We start from the raw sequence: 19986 nt of genomic DNA, 5'->3' as shown, positions 1-19986 counted from the left end.
CTCTCTCTCTCTCTGCGTGTGTGTGTGTGTGTGTGTGTGTGTGTGTGTGTGTACACTGGGCGACGCGCACGGGCTCCGTAGCGATGTCGCGCACTCTCCGCCCGGCCCGCCGCGCACACAGCGGCGCGTTGCAACGTAACGTAATGGCGGTCGGGCAACGCGCCGGAGAGAGAGAGGGGGAGAGGGGGAGGGAGGGAGGGAGGGAGGGAGGGAGGGAGGGAGAGACTCGCCTTTCCATTTGGCCAAATTAGCGCTCACGTGATCCCAGTCAAGGAATACAGTGGGGTCTTTGATGCGACGCCGCGCTAGACGCCGCCGCCGCCGCCGCCGCCCGCGCTCCCGCACCCGCGGCCCCGCGCCGCCGCCGCCGCCGCGCGCTTTGTCAATCAGCTGTCACCGAATGTGGCCCAGGATTTCCCCCCCATTGTCACGCTTTCATTGTCATGCAGATCCGTCGTTGTGTTGTTGTCACAGTGTCCCGATCAAAGTGCTGGAAGACATTTTTTGTTGTTGTGGTTGTTGTTGTTGTTGTTGTTGTTGTTGTTGTTTCGCTCCGCACAGTGTAATAACTGTGTCTTGGAGGAGGAGGAGGAGGAGGAGGAGCAACTATGTCAAGATTTCAAGATTCAAGATTTTTTTATTCGTCACATACATGTACATACTTTCATACATATAGGCAGTGAAATGTAATGCAACGCACCCGGTGATAGCGCACAATATGTCCTAGGGAAAAAACAAAAAATAAAATTAAAAAGTAGAAAATGTTGCCCTAACAGATGACGTCATAGAATATAGGGGGTCAAAATTGATTACTTCAGTTTATTCTTTTCTTTTTCTTTTTAAATCTGGCTGTCGTTAAAATATTCAAGATGCTTCGTATTAACGTTTGCTTTCATGAAACAGCCTCTTCCGAAACGAATACTTTGTCTTGTATTTTCGGTGACATACGCGTGTGCTTTTGATTATGCAAATGAAGGTATTTGCAAAAAAAAAAAAAAAAAAAAGTAACGTCATGAATATACACTTAGGGTTAGACTAACAAGTGAGATCTCCTATAAAACAACATCCCGTTTAGATTTGTTGACAAATGAATAAAGATAAAGCGGATCCACCATCGAGCGCTCAACGTCTCAGGTAAAAGAGACGATCGCGTTCACATGGCGAAGATGCATAGTATGTAAAACATTTAATGGTGGGAAAGTTGCGCTTGCCATAATGATTAGGGACCTATCGGCCTATAGAGGGCGATATTTTAGGATAACCCACCGTGTATGTGTTGGATCCCATTCTCAAATCCCATCGAAAGCACACTGTATATTGGCAGAGTTGGAATAGCTTCAGCAGAAGATATGTATGAATAATAGAACATTCAGTTTCCTCTCAGGGATCAATAAAAATATCTACCTATTATATTTTGATCTATTCCACATGTGCTATTTCCTCCATTTCAGCGTGGAAGGTTCAGAAAGCTCCGGTATGAAAGGCACATTTGTTTTCTCAGAGCTGTGAGATGTTTGAACTTTAACCTTGATTCATGTCTTCGGACTATTGTGTTAAAAGCGCGCTGCTGTATTGCATACTTTGAGCCCCGCTGATGTTGTCATCTCCACCCTCCCAACATCAAGCGGTACCGTACGCCCGAATGCTTGAGCCTCTAAAATCCGGACGGTCAGACACGGGAGAAATACTTAGTGTCTTACAGTGTTTATGGGTGTAGTAAATAGACTATATACTTACCTCTCAGCGCTCCGTGTATTTGCCCCCGCCCCCTTCAAGAATAAAAGAAAAAGAATCCAACACAATCATTTAAATAATAATCAAATAAGTGAAGTACAGAGAAAATATGCAGATCATTGAAACTATATCTTCATTCGTGCTGGATTGCTGCGCGTGCTCCGTGGAGGCTTGAAAGTAAGGACAGTACGGTGCCAGAGTCCTGGCGGGGTCCCGATCTCCGTGCTGCGGGGCCTTGGGGGGGACCCGCCGGGATCCTTTACGCGGGGCCAAGAGGGTCGTCGTCACAAGATTGTCATTCTGAAGCGTCGGGGTTCGCAGGTGCCATTATGGCCACTCTGACGACTTCCCTGAAACGCAGGCGGATCGTTTTTTCCCGGGGTGAGATTATTTTGCATTGAGGCTTTCATGAAGCCAAGGTGTCCCGCCCAAGGCGTCGTTGACCCCTCCTCAATTGCTCATTGGCCGCCTTAGGGAAGAGCAGCTGTCTGCCAAGTCACTCTGAGCCGGTGCCAAGTCACTGTCTGTGCGGAAAGCACTTCTCAATTAAGGGCCGCTCACTCACAGGACTGACAACGAGGTCTTTCTCTGCCTTGTTAGCTGCGTCTGTGAGAATGGGATCCTCTCTTTGCTGCTTAGCAAGGTCACATGCACAGGGGGAAAACCACAGACAGTGCAGCCAGTGTGGTTGCACTGGGGCCCGTGGGGTGGGGGTGGGGGGGGGGGGGGGGGGCTCCGAAATGTGTTGGGCAAGAAAATGGGCCCTCACGAGGGACTCGGAGCCACCTCAGAAATACACCTACGTTCAAAAGAAGAACTCACGTCAAAGCAGTAACGGTGCTTTTTGCTATGTTAGCCCTCAAAAACGCAAACCTGTGTCTGTGATCGTTTTTTTTTTTTCTTAATAGTCATTAGCAATCTATGACAAAATGATATTCTTATTCTACATAAACTAGAAAAACTTTAAATAAACTATGAAAAAAAAATTATATTAAATGAACAATTTATTATTTTCTTTGGTATTTTTCTCAAATACAGATACGCAATGATGATTTCTGGGTAATATGTATGTTGACGTTGTCCAATGTCCGTCTGTATTTGATCATGTGATGAGTCACGAGACAATACGATCTAACTTGTTTAGGTGCAAAACCTCAGAGGAAGGTAGGTAGCAAAGCTCTCTAAATTACATTCCTTTGGCTTTTTTATAAACCGTTGCGAGCCCGCAGACGACCCCCGCCCCCCAGCAGCAAAGCTGCAGTTGGGCTGGCATCAGCATCGCTGCCCTCAATGGTGTGTCAGCAACCATGCAGCCGGTAACATTAGGATAGCAAGCTAGATATAACATAAATCCTAAATAATCCTAATTTGAGGCAGTTGTGTGCTGGATATAAATTTCAAGACAAGTTACGCCATATTTCCCTAAATAGTGACCGGGGCCTCTATTAACCAGACCTTTATTGGAAGCAGGCTTATATTAGAGGCAGGCTTTAATATCTGAAACCGAACCAAAACTCTCTTTGAATTTGAAATCAGACATCCGTCTGGGTACCGTGTTCCTCAAAATAAATACATGTAAAATAAAAACGCACTGTTTCTATATTTTTTAAACAATATATTAATTGGATTTTCTTATTTCCCACAAGAACAATAATAATTATAATAATAAGACAAACATAAGAAATAATAAAATAAAAAAAAAACAGTTCAGATCAGCACACATATACAGGAGCTTACAGGGAATAGCTGATATGGAAGGTAAGTCAGGAGTTACGAGAGTTCAGGAACGGGAGACTCCTCGTAAAAGTTTAGAGGAAAGATCAGGTCCGAGATCATTCAGACAGGGCCGTCAGATGTTTGCTTTGGGGTGTAGAATACTTGTAAGATATTCCAAAGGAACCCACTCAAATATAACTTCTCACCAGCCCTTGACAGAAGGGCCCTTATCGCGTGTCCATTGTAATAATAGATTTTTTTTTTTTTAGCAGAAAAGTAAGAATGTCACATAAGCTTTTAGCTGGCTACAGTATTCATATTTCCACTTGGAAGGCCCACGCTCAGTGACATTGGATCCATTTCTAAATCTGTGTCAAATACCTTTTCCATTTCACGCAACGCTACAATACTTCTGTAATTCACGACATGACCAAAGGCAATGGGTGAAGGTGCCTCTTTCGGTTTTACATTCGAGGCGCGGAGGAGAGAGGGAGCAAGGGGTGAAAAGAGCACCGGCCATTAGGGGATGTGTGCGTTCTGTGTATGATTCTAAAGTGGATCCGTGCTCTGGGTGGATCTGGATCTCGGGGTGTCCAGTAAGCGGAAGATTGCCGGTTTGATCCCCGGCTCCTCCTGGTAGCGTGCTGATGTGCCCTTGAGTAAGACGCTTAACCCCCTAACTGCTCCCTGGGCGCCTCTATATGGCAGCTTTGGCGCTTTATTTCTTTTTTGTTCAGCGACACGGGACGACGCACAAGCATCCACCCAGCCGACCGTCGGCCGCGCCGCTTCGTTTAGTATAAAATCGTGTGCTTACGAGGGTCTCTTATCGGGGACGCCGCAGCAAGGCAGCAGGGCAGCAGGGCAAGTCAACTTGATGACTTCCGGCGGCGAGATATCAGCGTCGCAAGCTTCAATCCTTGTCGACCGCTGATATAAAGAGGCGGCGACGCCGGCGCGAAGCATCACGGCTCAGATGCGCCGGTCGAAGCGGTCGGGTTTCATCGCCCCTCGCGCCGAGCCGACGTGAAGGGCACGCGAAAGCCGAACTTCCGCCCGGGCGTCGTCGGGTGGGGGCGGAAGGCGTTGGCATTCTGCGAAGCGGAGGCTTGTCGATTCCACATGTGATTGCCATGGGGCGTCCCCTGAGGAGCCGCGGGGGCCGGGGCGCTGCTTCTCAAGGAGAGACGGAACGTTCCTCCGCTCCCAAAGTAGGAGGGCGTTCGAGGAGAAGGGGTGGGGAGAAAAGTTTGAGAACCACGGAGCTAGGCAGACGGACAGAGAGACGGGCAGACAGACAGCGGCCAAAGCCTCCAGTGCTGTGCTCCCGCGGCTCAAACCTGGAGGACAAACAAAACACAGATATTAATCGGCCTGATCGGAGAGGGGCTTCGCCTGGCGGGTATCCATCCTCACTTCCAGCATCCATCCAGGCGGCCCGCCGCCGCATTCTATGATCCAAACGCTCACCGAAAAGCCGTGTACTTTGCTTCGGTTGCGGCCAAGGAGCAAAACTGTTGCGCCCCAGAGCTATCTACTCAGGTGAATCCATTCCAACGTGGCAGACACTCGGCTTGTCAGGCTCCAGCTGACTTGACGTTCATGAGAAGAGAAAGATGCATTACTGTCGTGATTAATGCTAATGCCTTTGTCTAGACGCTCTGTTTAGGCTCGTTAGGTGTGTGCGTGCCTGTTATTTGCTTTGCATTTATACAAGTGTGAGTATGGGGGCTTTCAAGGGTCGGTGAGGATCTCGCTCTCTCTCTCTCTCTCTCTCTCATATTGAATATAAATGAGAATAAAATAAAATGTATATTTGTGGAACTTTACCCACACGGATTAACGCCCACTTGTTAAAACAGTGGTGTGACACCTATACGTAATGATAAAATATAGAAAATTTTTGCTCCAATAAACTGGTATAAATGGACCGCATCTGATAGAGCAGCCTTTCTAGTCCAAAAAGGCAGATTGAATTTTTGCCTCGCGTTCATCCGTTCGCACGCACGCACCACCCACCCCACCCTTTGGTGGAGCCAACCATGCAAGGTGCCAAGCTGCCCACAAACTGGTCCTTGTTCCAGTTAAACATGCAAGCGTTCCCTTTCAAACGTGATCCAAACCCCTTTGAGTCTGATTTTAATAGTTTTATGAGCGTAAGCTTACACATTCCTGGGGAAAAAAAAAAAAAAACTCATGCGTCAGTGTTGCTGTATGAAAATATGACGGGTGGGATAATGAACCTCATTAAAATGAGTTTTACACCTTGTTACTGCATCTCCTCGTTCTCCAGCGTATTCTTCTAACGCCGCTTCTTTAGAGTTTTATGATCTTTAAAAGCAAAGTATGATCATTTATGACGTCTATTTGCATACAGTCTATCCATCTACATGCGCCGCTACAAGTTCATTGTTCATTGATGGTTGCTGAGTAATGATATCCACCACCCCCCGCAAGGGAGTGTGTGTCTTCCAGGAGAAGAGCGGCTCTGAAGTATCTTTATTAGTGATTGATGTATAACCCCGTGGCGTGTTATCAGACACCTCGCAGCAAATCTCCCCTCCACGAAAATCGGACGACAGAGACTCTCTCCCCGTCTCCCCTCTCGACGCCCCAACGCCGCTCCGGCACTTCCCCGGAGCCGAGGCGGTCGAGCCAAGAGAGAAAAGATGTTTTGCATTAAAATAAGCGCGGGCTGACACCTCCGTATCCATCATTCTACCTGCAAGATTACAGCGGGGTGGAGGGAGGGAGGGAGAGAGATAGACTTTTAGTCACTGCCTTGAAGCAACAGAGATGCCACAGGTTTAGGACATGCTGTGAACTCTCTTTGCCCGTTGGCTTTATATTGAAGTTTCCAAAGTTTATTTGTAAAGTGCGTGGGACACACAATTCTTCGCACACCTAAATTGAAGATTTTATTTAACGTTATCTTTTATTTCATTATTACTTTTTTTTTTTTTAAGATTTTCAAGAAGAATACAATGTTTAATAGATTCTTTTTTGGGGGAATATTTGTCAAATTTGTAACGGTTATAGCAAGGAAACCCCTGACTCCTCATGCCTCTCCCAACAATGCAGATGAAAAGTAATATAATTGTTAATCTGCATATTAGTTCATATTTGTGTGTTCCTGATCAGAATATTATTTCATGATATAATGCTCACGTGATCCTTAATTTCCCAAAGATTTATCTCCAGACGCTCACCAAATATCACATTAAGAAGAATTATGAACCTTTTGCGTTTGAAATGGTTCCGCTGTCGAGGGTTTATAATTAATCCTTTTATCAGGTGCGTTGCTGAGGAAGAAGACGTTTGTTGTGTTTTTACGCTCCTCGGCACGATTGTTATTTCTAACAGGGTTAGTGATCGTAGCAAAGGATTGCAAAAAGATCGGTGGTATTTTGAAGTGATGAGTCTAATCCCAGCAGCGAAAATTTGGAGGGAACACTCGACTCTGTGAAAGCGCAGCGTAGAAAACAGGGCTGAAAAATGCACGCGCCATCAACACATCAGGTGTAGATGATAAAAGCTTTATCTGTGCTATTCAACACCGTACGACACGTCTAACTGAGAGCACACGACTCATATGTAACATCCACAACAGATTGCTATTGAGAGCTGATGCACACAAAGTCCTATACGTATCTCAAAATCAATATCACATATTGCCGCTTATGAGAAACCGATAAACGTCGAGCAAGGGATGGCATTACATCTTTATATTGACACGTTTAACTGATTCAATCAGATTTTTTTTTTTTTTTGGTCCAGATATTGACAAAAAAAATAATAGATTTCCCTCATAAGTGGAAACCCTCGTCCCTCTCTTCTGCGGGAACAACGCAAATCGGTAATTTCCCAGGTCAGGGATTTGATGTTTGTCTGTGGATGTCATTGTGGATTCCCACAATTCCCTGGATAATCAAGATTATATTGACGTAAAAGTAATTATATATAATAAATGTTGCACAAGCATCACATGGTGAGACTGAGTTGATGTGACTGGGCTGAATAAGCAGAGCTAAATAAAGATAAATCTCACATAATGTGCATCATAAGCATTTATGATAAAGTATTTATGATTTTTACTGCAATTTAATATGTGCAGTACTTGGCAAATATGAAAATTTGTCTCATGGGAATGTTATGCACATAACAATGGAGGTTTTAAACTTTGGTAGAAGGGAGATTATAAAAAAAACCAAAAAAAACCCACTTTCTTTTCCATTAATGTTTTTAGAGATTATCTCTAATTGTTACATGCTGAAGTTGAAATTTCAGTGCTTTACACCTGAGGTACTGCATTTTGACCGGAGATTGATAAATAAGGCAAAGCATGGAAATTGATAACTTTGAATTGATAGCTTTTACAAATTCAGCTGATATTTACTTAAAAAAAAAAAAATTATATATATATATATATATATATATATATATATATATATATATATATATATATATATATATATATATATATATATATATAGCCACAATAACATCTTGTCATTATAACAATAACAATTGTTTCTGGTTTTTGACCAAGCAGCAAACAAACGTGTGAAAGCTTTTTAAAAAAATATTCATGACTTTAAGGCTAGCTGGAAGTCTTTAAAGGTGCACTGTGTAGCATTTAGTGACATCTAGCGGTGAGGTTGCAGATCGCAACCAACTGAATACCCCCTCCCCACGGCGGTGCAACAAGACGGCCTCCGCGGAGGACAGGGCGGCTGCGAAAAACGAGAAACGCCCTTTCTTGAGCCAGTGTTTGTCCATTCTGGGCTTCTGTAGACCAAACATGGCGGCCTCCGAGGAAGCGTACCCGCTCCCTACGGTTGCTAGAAACGGCTCCTTCTAAGGTGACGCCATAACAAAGATTATTATTTTCATGGGATCGTACACAAATTAAAACATACGTATGAATATTATATTCCATTTCTGCAAAGTCCGTTCTGTAAACTCTACACACTGCACCTTTAAGTGAATTTTGTTTTGTTTTTTTCTTGCAAGCTTACTCTCTGGATGAATCCTAATTCAATCAAGAGGTTTCCCCTTCTTTGTGCTTTAAAGCTGGGTTGCATTTACACACACACACCGATGCGCACACAGTACGTGCAATCAAACATGAAAACACAAAGGACTCATCTCAACATTAAGACACAACAACACGTTCCAGCCCATGGATGGAGAGAGAGAGAGAGAGAAGAGATGAGCGCAGATCCAGACAGTGAGCGACCGGGCGGCGTTTCCACTCGGCTGCTCCCTCTGATGCCACCTGAACAGAATTTGGCAGGAGGCTTCCAGCTCCTCATACATAATTTATCGCCGACGCGCCGCTCAGTTTTCATGTTCTCCTAACTCGTTTCGCGGAGAGCACTTCGGGCATACACACACACACACACAACTTATATCGGTCCACACACATACATCATCGACCCGAGAATCACCACGGCTTTAGAGTTTGTCCGGCGGGAAGAAAAAAAAAAAAAAAAAAAAAAAAAAACGCTCCAAGCTCGGTAAACCAAAAACACAAAAACAAAGTATTATGTATATGTGGATACAGGCATCTTGCCACTGCGTGTCGGTCCGGTGCATTATAATTGTAAGAAATGTGTTTTGCCCCCTCTGACCTCATACGATCTAATGGTTCTATTTTTCATCCTTACATTTATTTCACTCCTCCCACCACCCCTCAGCCCTGAGCACAAAACTACTCCTGCGAGAAAGTCGGCGTTGCGTCACAGTTGCTTAATGGATTTGAGCTCTTTCCACATACGTTCCCGAAAACCGAAATTACAGTAATTAGTTAAGCGCTGAGGGGGCAGTGCACTCTTTGTATTTTCGCTGCCTTCCGGTTTTTTGTTGTGGCCTAATTTATTCTGTTTCTGTTTCATTTTCGATGTTTTTCACTCGCCGGCCAAATTATTTTCCGGCAAAGAGTAACGTAATGCCGTCCATTAACGATAAAGGTCTAACACTGAAGAATTAGACGGGAGCCCTTAATTGTCGACTGGAACGACTGCCAAGACGACTAGAACTTTGAGGTCCTTCTCGTCACCGGAGCGACAGCAACATCTGCCTCCAAGCCCACAGCCGCGCCGGTCCCCGTCGTCATTGGTCCCGGCGTTGTCGTGGTAACTCCGCATCTGCAGCCGGCGAAACACACGGCGGGAGCGAAAAGGAAGACGGCCGCGGCGACGGAGACTGATCTGACTAAAGAGCTGGTCGCGGAAACGGAACGATAAATCCGTCACCGATGCCGCAACTGCTGCTAACCGGCGCTTTTTGTTTCAGGACATTCCTCTGCGACTTCTTTTAAGAGGCCACCGTTCTCGGCGGCCTAAACAGGAGCTGCCACCGCGATCTCGCCCCCGTCGAGCGCCGAGCCTTGAGGTTCTCAGTCCAACGTGGAGATGAAACCCCAAGGGACGGCGATATGCACATCTGTACTGTACGGATCCCTGAATATGATCCTTGCAAATGGCTGCTCTGCACATCGCTCAAACATAGAAGAGCCCAGTTTTAACACTGGAAACAAACATTCCCCTGCCGTTTCCCCGCATTGAATCGCTCCGCAACTCCTCCATCGTTTCGCCTGTATGAGAGCATCCGTACATGAGTTTAATACATTACATATTTCCAACTTGTCATAGCGCGCCGTCGTTGAGACGCATAGACTACAGCAAGTCAATTCTCATGAGGAACAGTCAGTGAAGCGGTGTGGCCGAACGTTGGCGCTCGCTTATCTGAGCGCAGGACTGCCCTGCTTTACACCGTCGCCGCATGATCCCAGTGCCACCACCGGGCTGCGGGAGTGCAGGATGGAGCAGGATTGTGAGAGAAGGAAAGGGGGGGTAGGATTCCTCAGCTAGTTGTGGCCTTTCAGAACCCGGGCGCAGATTAAAGAGGGATATGGCAATCTGAGTGACAGATGAACAATGCCCCCGTTTTCTCCCCCTCCACCCCCTGTGAGCAGGCGCATCCATCACGAGAGGGGAGATTAATTCAATTCATCAGCTTTTTGTCTCCTTGGGGGCCCCTCCACACCACCTGATATTGCTCATGGGAGACATGTTTGTGGATTGGATCTGGCCCCCGCCTCGCATCTTCTCCCACCGAATTTAAACCATTACGCTCGCAAGCAAATGCAACGTTCTTTTCAAGCTGACGGCTTGAATGACGACGTACGCTGTCAGGCGGCTGAAATAGTGGAACGTACAGCTGCGTTAGTTTTCCCTTGATCGAGGATCATTTTATTTTAAAAAAAAATAATTTGAGTTTTTAAGTGTGGCAGTTCCGATTAGAAGACATTGTCAAGTTGAACATAATACACGTTAGGAAGTGTGATCAGACAGCTCAGCGTTGAAACATCGTGGGAGCGTCAGAGCCTCAGCCCCCACAGCAAAATGTCATAATTGTCTCTGGCAGATTTTAAAGCTGATCAACATTATTTGTGAGGACCCCCTGGTGGCCGTTAGAGGTATGGACGGGAGTCACCTCAGAGGAGCTCATGAATTTAATCAGACCCAACTGTTCAAAAAAAAAAAAAAAAAGTTGCCGTCCCATTCTGGCCAACGAGCGCGGCACAAAATGTGAAACGGAACTATCGGATGGATTACATACCAGACACCGCTACAGGGGGTGCATTAAAAGAAAAGCTAAAGTGATGAGCGAGGAGGACATCAAATCATAGTAGATAGTTCCCTTTGGGGTTCGTAGTGGATCCTGCCGCCTCTCCAAACGCACAGGTAATAGCCCACGCTTAGAGATGCCATTGCCGTCATTAGCAAGATGGAGACCACCAGGAAGACCTTCCACACCGAAGATTCCGCCAGCTCTGAGTCTACGGGGATAGAAAGTCGGGAATCAGATGCACAGGTGGGGAGGGGGGGGGGGGGGGGGGGAGATCTATCTTGTGCGTAGATCTAGCAGTGATCAACAGCTCACCTTGCTCCTTCATCACATAGGGCTCAGAAGGCGTGGTTGGCTGGTCTTCCATGGGAAACAATCCAGCGCCACCGAAAGGAGCGTAAGGCCAAGGAGTTTGCGGCTCCGGGGACGCCCTGTCAAATTGCTCATCCTGCCGCTCATCACCATTAACGATCCACCTCCCAATGACGGGGCGCGGCCGCTCGTCTGCGGGAAAATCTGAGGGGGGAGCGCACAGGGAGGCGAGAAAACATCACGAGACGTCACCGTTTAGAGCGTCAGCCCTGGCGTTCCCCAGGGCTGAGCAATTTAGTGGCTGTTGGTTGTAAGAGCATCATTTCCACGCCCTTACCTGGTTGAGCCATGGATGTGGCTAAAACTATCGTGGCCACAAGCCAAGGCACAAGCGCGGCCATGTCTGCTAGCGAGCAGGGGGGGCTGGGTTGTGTTTTATTTAGATTGAATGCGTCTCATCATTGGAATTGGCGTCAGCTGCAGTCCACTATGCAGGCACGTCATTGGTTTAAGCTTTTTGTCCAGAGTTCCAACTCCCTCTTAAGGACCTCCCTTTACAACACTACGACGCCGGCACTTACTGGACGGGGGGGGGTGTAGTAAAGTGGAATGATTCTTTAATAATCATTTAAAAAAGAATTTGGTAATAAGGTAATTCATGTTTGTTTTTTTTGTACAGGTTTGCGACGAGATCAGACATTTGTTGTCCCCATTCCATAATGTATTCCGATATTTATTTTGTCATCAGTGGCTGAATAATAGCTTCCCGTGACAACAGCATTTCAATAAAAGAATCGTTTATTACTTTGAACACAGGAATACAGAAAAAAATGAATAAAGTCACATCTTTTTCACTTGACGTCTTTTTCACATAAAGAAAAGTGTAACACCAACACACCCGTAACACACCGTCTCCTCATTAAAATATGGCTTTAAGAGAGAAACACAGGAGAAAATGAAAGTAAATCATAATAATAATAATAATTAAAGCCTAAATATGAAATGTTTAACTTACATCAATAAGTAGATATTTATCTTTTATTTTATCCCCCTTTGTGAAAAAATGTGCTGTTTAAGGGAACCACAAGTTCCTCAAAAAGACGAGCTACAATTATTGCTGGTTGGTGTAGTCGGCAAAGAAATTGGCATTGTCAATAATCCCTGAACCAGCAAGCAGTGTCAGTTTCATAATAGCAGTTTAACTACCTTTTCACAACTCCCTCTCCCTATCTTATCTTGTAGTCAATCCCTGCAACGTCTTGTGATCCGTCAACAAGACACTGTGCCTTCCACAAGTATATGGACAGTGTCTCACTATGATGTGTGCAACTTATTCTCCAAACAACATTAATGTCATTAATGGAGTGGGAAAAAAAAACCTGGACATGCTTGTGGAGGAATACAAGGTCCAAGTGTGACAGACACCAATATTTTAAGCCCATATTAAATGCTTAGAATAAGAGTCCCCCTGAAGCCACCGTTGGAGATACAGTATGATGCAGAAAATCTGGAAATCAAATATTTAGATTATGGAGAACATCTACTTGGAGTTGTACATGGAAAAATAAAAAAAAATTAAAAAGAGCCGCATTCAACGCCCAAATACTTGATGATGTATACTCTGCCATTAAAAATGACTGAGAACTGCTTCCAAGTATTAAAAAAATGAAGCTCATCTGTATGTATGGCATGGCTCAAGCCAAACAGTATTTAATAATATTGACCAGCAGTTAAAAAAAAAAAAAAAAGAGGATATATAAGAGGAAAAACAAAAAAGTGGAAAAGTGCATGACAAGATCACCTCAAAACACCTATTCCCAGTAACGTGGAGATTCATTTTCAGAGGAGCCAAAACCATAAAGGGAAAGTAGAAGAAAGGGTTGAAGAGAAGAGACGTCGCAGGAAACGAGCGAAACTTGGCCGACGCCCCAGCCCCATAGTATATGGCGGCAAAACCAGGCGAGGTGACACCGCGGTGAGCGGAGCCGCGATACGGGAAAAAAAAAAAGGAGCATCTGCCAGCAGGTTGCACGGATTTGCAGCACAGCCTCAATTAGTCTTACATTAAGATTTTACAATCTGGCCTCGATCGGATCAACATTTCTCCTGGCAGACGCTCTGCAAACGGCGGCAGAGTGCAGCGTGTGCAACCTCGCATTTTTACCGTACATAATCTTACATTCCCGCTGAAACATTTTTAGCAGCTTGAGCGCTTGAGAGCCCCGAGAGGAAAAGGTGGACTATTGCTGGAGCGCGAGAATGAAAAGTGAAGTTACATTTTTACACTGAACAAATGTACTTTCGGAAACGGTCATGTTTCAAAAGCATCCCTGTGTGTAAAGGGATTTCTACAGCCATTTCAAGTTACAGTAACATTAATAACCGCTATAAGTTTTTTTTGTAGTTGATAAAACGATGTCATTCTACTACTGTGCTTTTTCCCCCCCCCCCGTTGCTGCTGGGAAAATTGCCTATTGAGGCTTCCCTTGGAAAGCGTCGCTGGTTCTGCATGGCCCCCCCTCCCTTATTCGTGCTTTTCTCCTCCGCCGTAGATCTTCCGTAAGCTTGAATCCAGCAGGAAATCCACTGATCTAGAGAGTACAAAACAGGAAAAGGATTTTATGAGAACGTACTAGTGCAGATTTTGTACCGGGGCAACGAAAGTGCAACCTCGGGGAGAGAATGGAAAGGCTTCAAGGAAGCAACGTAGCAATTTAGGGATTACACCCAGGGGGTTACATTGGGATAAGGAAGCGGGTGGCTGGCGTTGTCATTTCGAGCAAACCTATTCAAGTTTCCCTTTTTATGAAATGTCAAATATCTGGAAAGTTCTCTGTGCATGATGAGGCGGAAGGGAATCCAGTTAAGATAGCTAGATCTATTTATCTATCTACCCATCTTTCACAGGACCTGCAAGAAGTTCACTCTAGAACGATATATAAGGGATATAGAGGGTACCGTAATTACATTAATAGTCACGCAACAAAACTTAAATGGCAACTGTTTGGCAAATGACATCACCACAGTGCAGTTTGTTCGCTCTGTCAATGGGAATTTCATGAGTCCTGAAAGTCATGAGTGAGTGTGATTGATTCGAGAAGGGAACCACTTCAATATCTTTTTTTCTATTTACGAAAGGCGGACTGGCGTACACCCCAACCAACCTCATTATTATTATAACAAGACACTGCCAACAGTACACATACACTTTTAACTTAGTCAACCTATACTATCACTCACTGCATGTACAAATAGCTTTCGAATAAAAATTGCTTCATCATTACGGGGGCAAGCAGAACGTTTGTTAACAGTCATGAATAATGTGTGACAAATACCATTATTTAAATATACGAGTTCCAAAATACAGTCCATTTATAACTCTAGGAAATCTGTTTAGAAGTGTACATCCGGAAGGGATTATCGGTAAGCCCGCACTGGCCCAAAAGTCTTTACCAAGAGATTAATTTAAAATGTTGTTGTTGTTTTAGATGCCAGCGGGCACTTTAAAAACTCTATTGACATCCACACTTGTGTAACTGCTGCAGTAAACCATGTGCAGCACATGCTGTCAGCCATGACACCAAACATCACGTCCCGCTGTATTAACATTTGTCGTATTCATGCATCTCTAGGTTCGTGCACATGTCTACTCACTGGAAATACAGCCTACCCCAAACATATCACCATTCCTTTTTGTTTCATGTCGTTTTATACGTTCAGAAACTTTACCGGAATGACACTATCTATTCTTAAATAGTGGCTTTTTTTGAGCAACAAAAAGCTTTTGTCTGGCCATTTTTTTGGCTATATGCCTACAGAAGAGAATAGGACTAGATGATGAGGACCATAATTCTGCCATTTCTTAAACTGCCTTTCTATATGACTCACCTGCGTGCGCGCGTTTCGGTTGACACCGTTGTCCAAATATCGGCAATGCATTGATAACTTAGGCTTACGGAAAACAAAGACAGCAAACACCAAAAATGTGACAAGCACGTGCGCTCAGACCTGTCGATGGGGGTGATGATGAAGGGGATGGTGGAGAGGCCAATGGCCGTGGTAGTCCACTTGCGGACGGGCAGCGGCCACCTGGTGGTTCTGCCCAGCAGGTAGAGCGAGGCGGCGCACACGCGGTTGATGGTGAAGCCGGGGATCGCCACGGAGGCCAGGGCCTGCCAGACAAAGGTGTCCACCACAGCGGCCGCTACCCGCGTGGTCCTCCCCGAGTTGTCTCCATGGGCCTATGGGGTAATATTATGGAATTATTAAGAAGAGAACATGTAATATCCTCCACTGAACCTCATCCGGGTCAAAATAGCAGATCGTCAACATCCACCGACCATTATTCAAGTAAACTAGTGCGTTCTTTAACATTTTTGATCGCCACCCGCCCGCCCTAGTGAATTGTAAGCCAGTCGTGCCAACATTGTGAGTAATTTTAAATCGTATCTTTAAACCAATGTTGACTCTTACCAGAGCGGCTTTCTTCCCTTTGTCCACGGCATCAGCGGTGACGTAAGCGGTGGCCACAGCGTAGCTGGCCCATACCGCGCTCACTGGCACCAGGGCACGAAATGCCTCCCCCACCTCATTGGCATAGCCTGCGAGCGTGCGCACACACACACACACACACACACACACACACACACACACACACACACACACACACACACACACACACACACACACACACACACACACACACACACACACACACACACACAATGTCAGAGTGAAGGGAATGTGACAGTCTGTGCGGAGTATATTGACTCACAAAACCATTCCAGACAACCCCTGAGAAAGAGCAATGTGCTTTTGTGCCCCCCCGTAGTTTGGATTTCCCAAATTCACTTGTGTCTATTGACGTAGAAGTGGACAATAAATTTGACCTTGACAGCAGACCCGATCTATCAGTAAAAATGCCAATCAATCTTTAGACTTGCACAATATATTCTCCATGTCGCAACTGGGGGGGGGGGGGGGGGACTCAAATACTTTGCCCTGCAGCACGGCACATGTACATCACGGATCAGCGGGTAAATTAACTACAGTCACACAAGGCGCGTTATCTGCGGCCGGATGGCGTCAGAACCTCCACAGAGGATGTAGGTGTCCGCCTCTAAGCCGGCGCACCCGTCATAAAAGTGAGCCCTCCAGGACATTATCGATTTGTGTTGTATATTCAGAAATTGAACCGAGTAATCGCATTTTTGTTCGGGTCAGCTATAACTTCAATAACAGACACGATCGTGCGTTTACTGGTGATGAATCCCGGTGGGTATACTGAGATGTAAAGGCACAACAATCTGCCACTTCTGCAGATCGAAATTGCTGGAGGAAAAAAAGGGACGGTTGCTTTTAGCCATCAATAGACAAAACTACACACACACACACAGGTGAATAATGTCAAAGCAGGTAATGTAAAAGCAATTCAAGGCTATCTATTCTACTTGAAATGTACAATAAGTATTTTTTAAATCCACTTGTTGTGCAACTGGAGCGTGATATATCAGCGGGGTTCACAAATGTTCAATGATCAACGCCAGTTGGTCCTCTGTGGTTGATGAGATTTCGAGCTCTCGATACAGGCAGACGGTAGCGGGAATCCCTTTAGGAGGAAACACTCCTCACCCCCTGATCTGTCAATCTCAGCTCATTCCCCCCCCCCCGCCCGAACGACACCGCTTATATCCCCGAACAGGTTTCATTTTAGTTTGTACGAGAAGCGACGAAGGAACGACCTGCGAGGAACCGTGAAGCTCGGCGGAGGCGAGTTTCTAGGGCTCCCGCTTGTCCAAGGTTACCGATTACGCCTTTAATATTCACGTGTTTGATGAGCCAGCAGCTAACTTGGGATCGCTAGATAATAAGTGGTCTTAAATGTATTTTCAAATAGTTTTTAAAGAACCCAAACAACCTTTGGCAGATTGAAAAACATCAATTATTCTCACCACTGGGAACCAGCAAAACTATCTTGGCAGATGGTATGGTGAAGTATACGGCACCGAACCAAGGCAACCCGTGACGTTCAAAAACGCCGTCGCAGAAACAGGAAGTTGCACCGCCATGGCCGGCGCTATGGCGTGGTAGTCATTTCACGGTTGACACCAGGATCTTATTGATCGCTCACTCACGGTGGCACAGAAGGAAGAGGCTGAAACCAGGCAAAGCGTTATCGGTCCGCAGAGATTACGCATGGGAACCGATTTTGAAATAAAGGTTTACGGGTTTCAATTTCATCATGCACTGAGCCGGCATTCGAAATAAAAAAATGAATCCGTCGATATTTCTTCCAGATTTTTTTTTATTATTTTTTTTTTTTTTTTAAATCACAGGCTTTCGAAAAAGTGTGCCAGAGTCCACCGCCTCAGTCCTCCACAACTCTCGAGTTATGAATGGGAATAGAGAAGTATATTAGAGAAGTGGTTATGTTCGTGAGAATACATAATAATAATAATAATAATAATATTATTATTAATAAATAAATAAACAAACACTTTTGACAGAAACATTTACGCAACACACAAGTGACCGGAGAGGTTTGAATCCCACCAAATAGGTAAACAGACAATGTCATTGATCAGGTCGTGTCACAACATGCACTGATACTGTGGTTAGGGAAGCTCACCATTCATTCATTCATTCATTCATCAATTCATTCTCTTCTGGAACACGTTGTTCAAGCGGAGAGGCTTCAACATGCGCTGCATACGTGAAGAAAACTCGTGAAATATTTTCCCAAACGACCAAAGAGCAACCATGATGTCCTTCACAGGCCAGTGGGTTATTTATAGGGACGGAACTGGCCGGCAGCGCCGCGAGGCCCGCAAACGACTCGTTCGCGGCGAACGAAAGAGTCGGTAAAGCGGGTGAACCGCGGACTAACGAACGGATTAAGGCGATGAAACGATCACGGAGGGCGTGGCGGATCCGCACCCTGACCCCCCCCCACCGACATACAGAATCGGACCGAGTGACGGGATTCCCCGCCGGACTCCCCATCGCAGCTCGACGGCCCGCCGAACCCAATGGGCGGAGAGTCGGAGAAATCGAACGACTCGCTTTACTTCGTGACCCGTCAACATTGAACAACCGGGTCCGGTCGAGCGCTCCGCCGTTCCGCGTCGACGTCCGCCTCCCGGGCGGTACATACCTAGGAAGCGAACCCACGTGTCGCGATAGACATCGACCGCCTCGGTGGGACCTTCCTGCGTGGGGTCCATGCCTTGCCGCCTTGCGCTACTCCTCCACCACCACTCACCCCCACCCCCCGCTGCGTGGACGGCTGCGAAGGGAACCCGGAAAGGGGCGGGACCTGGCTGCTCGACCGCAGAGTGGGAGGAGCCGCCCTCGGTGCGGTCGAGCACGGGAAGGAAACGTCGAATAGGTCGCGCGTTCAAAAAAAGGCAAAACGGAGAGCGGGTGCAAGGAGTAAATGCGGGGGAAAATGTAAAACGGTCAATCCATTTTGGGATTGACGTGTTTTCCTTTGCAATTGCACATGAGGTAAAATACAAAATAAATTCAATGCACATACATTTATATAGCAAGAAATACAACACAAAAGATGCAATCACACAATTCCCATCCTGATATATCCGTAATCCCTAATGGCCATAATACTAATTTCCCGAATTACCCGAGGGATGAATAAAGTCGTATCTTTATAATTATGCTTGATTGGTAATTACCATCTAGGCAACTAGGCGAACACAAGGGCCCCACAATTCACGCAAACCGTTTTCTTTTCTTAAAATCTGATACCTCCGTACAATATTCAAATAAAATACAGTCTGCTTATGAATCATTCAACCACTAAAAACTAACTAAAACGAGGGAATAGTTATGAGCTCCTCCAAAATGCGGGGACGCAATGAGTCATTTTTTAAATTTTCAATTTTTTTAAACAAGGTATATCATGTGGCGCAATAGTTCCCGGCCCCTTGATTTGGACATGAGGATGTGGTCCTGTTTCCAACCCTCGGCAGCCTGTAGGCCCTCGGAGTCCATCAAACACCGGACCCTTTTGAAAGAAGGGTGAATGGGACCCGTGTACCCCATCGGAGGTGCGCAGCAGACTATCGAGATGACACAGATCACAGATGAGTGGAACCACTGAGCAAGGTGTGGCGCCGTGGACACGGCTGAAAGGGGGCGAGCGTCAGAGACACAATTACCACTAGATGTCGCCAAGTATTGAAACCCCCCCCCCCAAAAAAAACCAAAACATGTTCTTCATCTGTACCACTGCGAGTTGATGAAGACACGAACCTAATGAAAACAATCTAGATAAACGAATTATATCATCAAATACCCAAAGTTGTGAATGTAATCACAATACTAAATACGACATTTTAAGAGTGAATCTGTCACTGCACTTACGACGATTGACTTTTCAAAAAAAAAAAAAAATAATAATAATAATAATTCCATTTTCAAGTTTTCAATTTCATCCAAAGTAGGAAGAGCACTGCGCGCGTGTGTGCGTGTGTGTGTGTGTGTGTGTGTGTGTGCGGGTGTGCGTGCGGGTGTGCGTGCGCGTGTCTGTCTGTCCGTCCTAATAAACGGATAAACCAATGCGTGAGTGAA

At 45.6% G+C, this 19986-nt stretch overlaps 1 protein-coding gene across 1 annotated transcript; it reads right to left on the bottom strand.

Moving 5' to 3' along the window:
* Positions 1 to 12177: 12177 nt before the first annotated feature.
* On the bottom strand, positions 12178 to 18684 carry mtfp1 (mitochondrial fission process 1). The gene is made up of 4 exons (XM_080018205.1): positions 18551 to 18684; positions 15871 to 15998; positions 15406 to 15638; positions 12178 to 13988 (listed from the first exon to the last, which is right to left on the bottom strand). The coding sequence occupies exons 1-4, from the start codon at positions 18618 to 18620 to the stop codon at positions 13922 to 13924; spliced, it is 498 nt and encodes a 165-aa protein (XP_079874331.1). The 5' UTR covers positions 18621 to 18684; the 3' UTR covers positions 12178 to 13921.
* Positions 18685 to 19986: the final 1302 nt, after the last annotated feature.

This window comes from Zeus faber (genome assembly GCF_960531495.2).
Source record: "Zeus faber genome assembly, chromosome: 17".
Classification (NCBI taxonomy): domain Eukaryota; kingdom Metazoa; phylum Chordata; class Actinopteri; order Zeiformes; family Zeidae; genus Zeus; species Zeus faber.
This window is presented reverse-complemented; position numbering and strand designations above follow the sequence as displayed.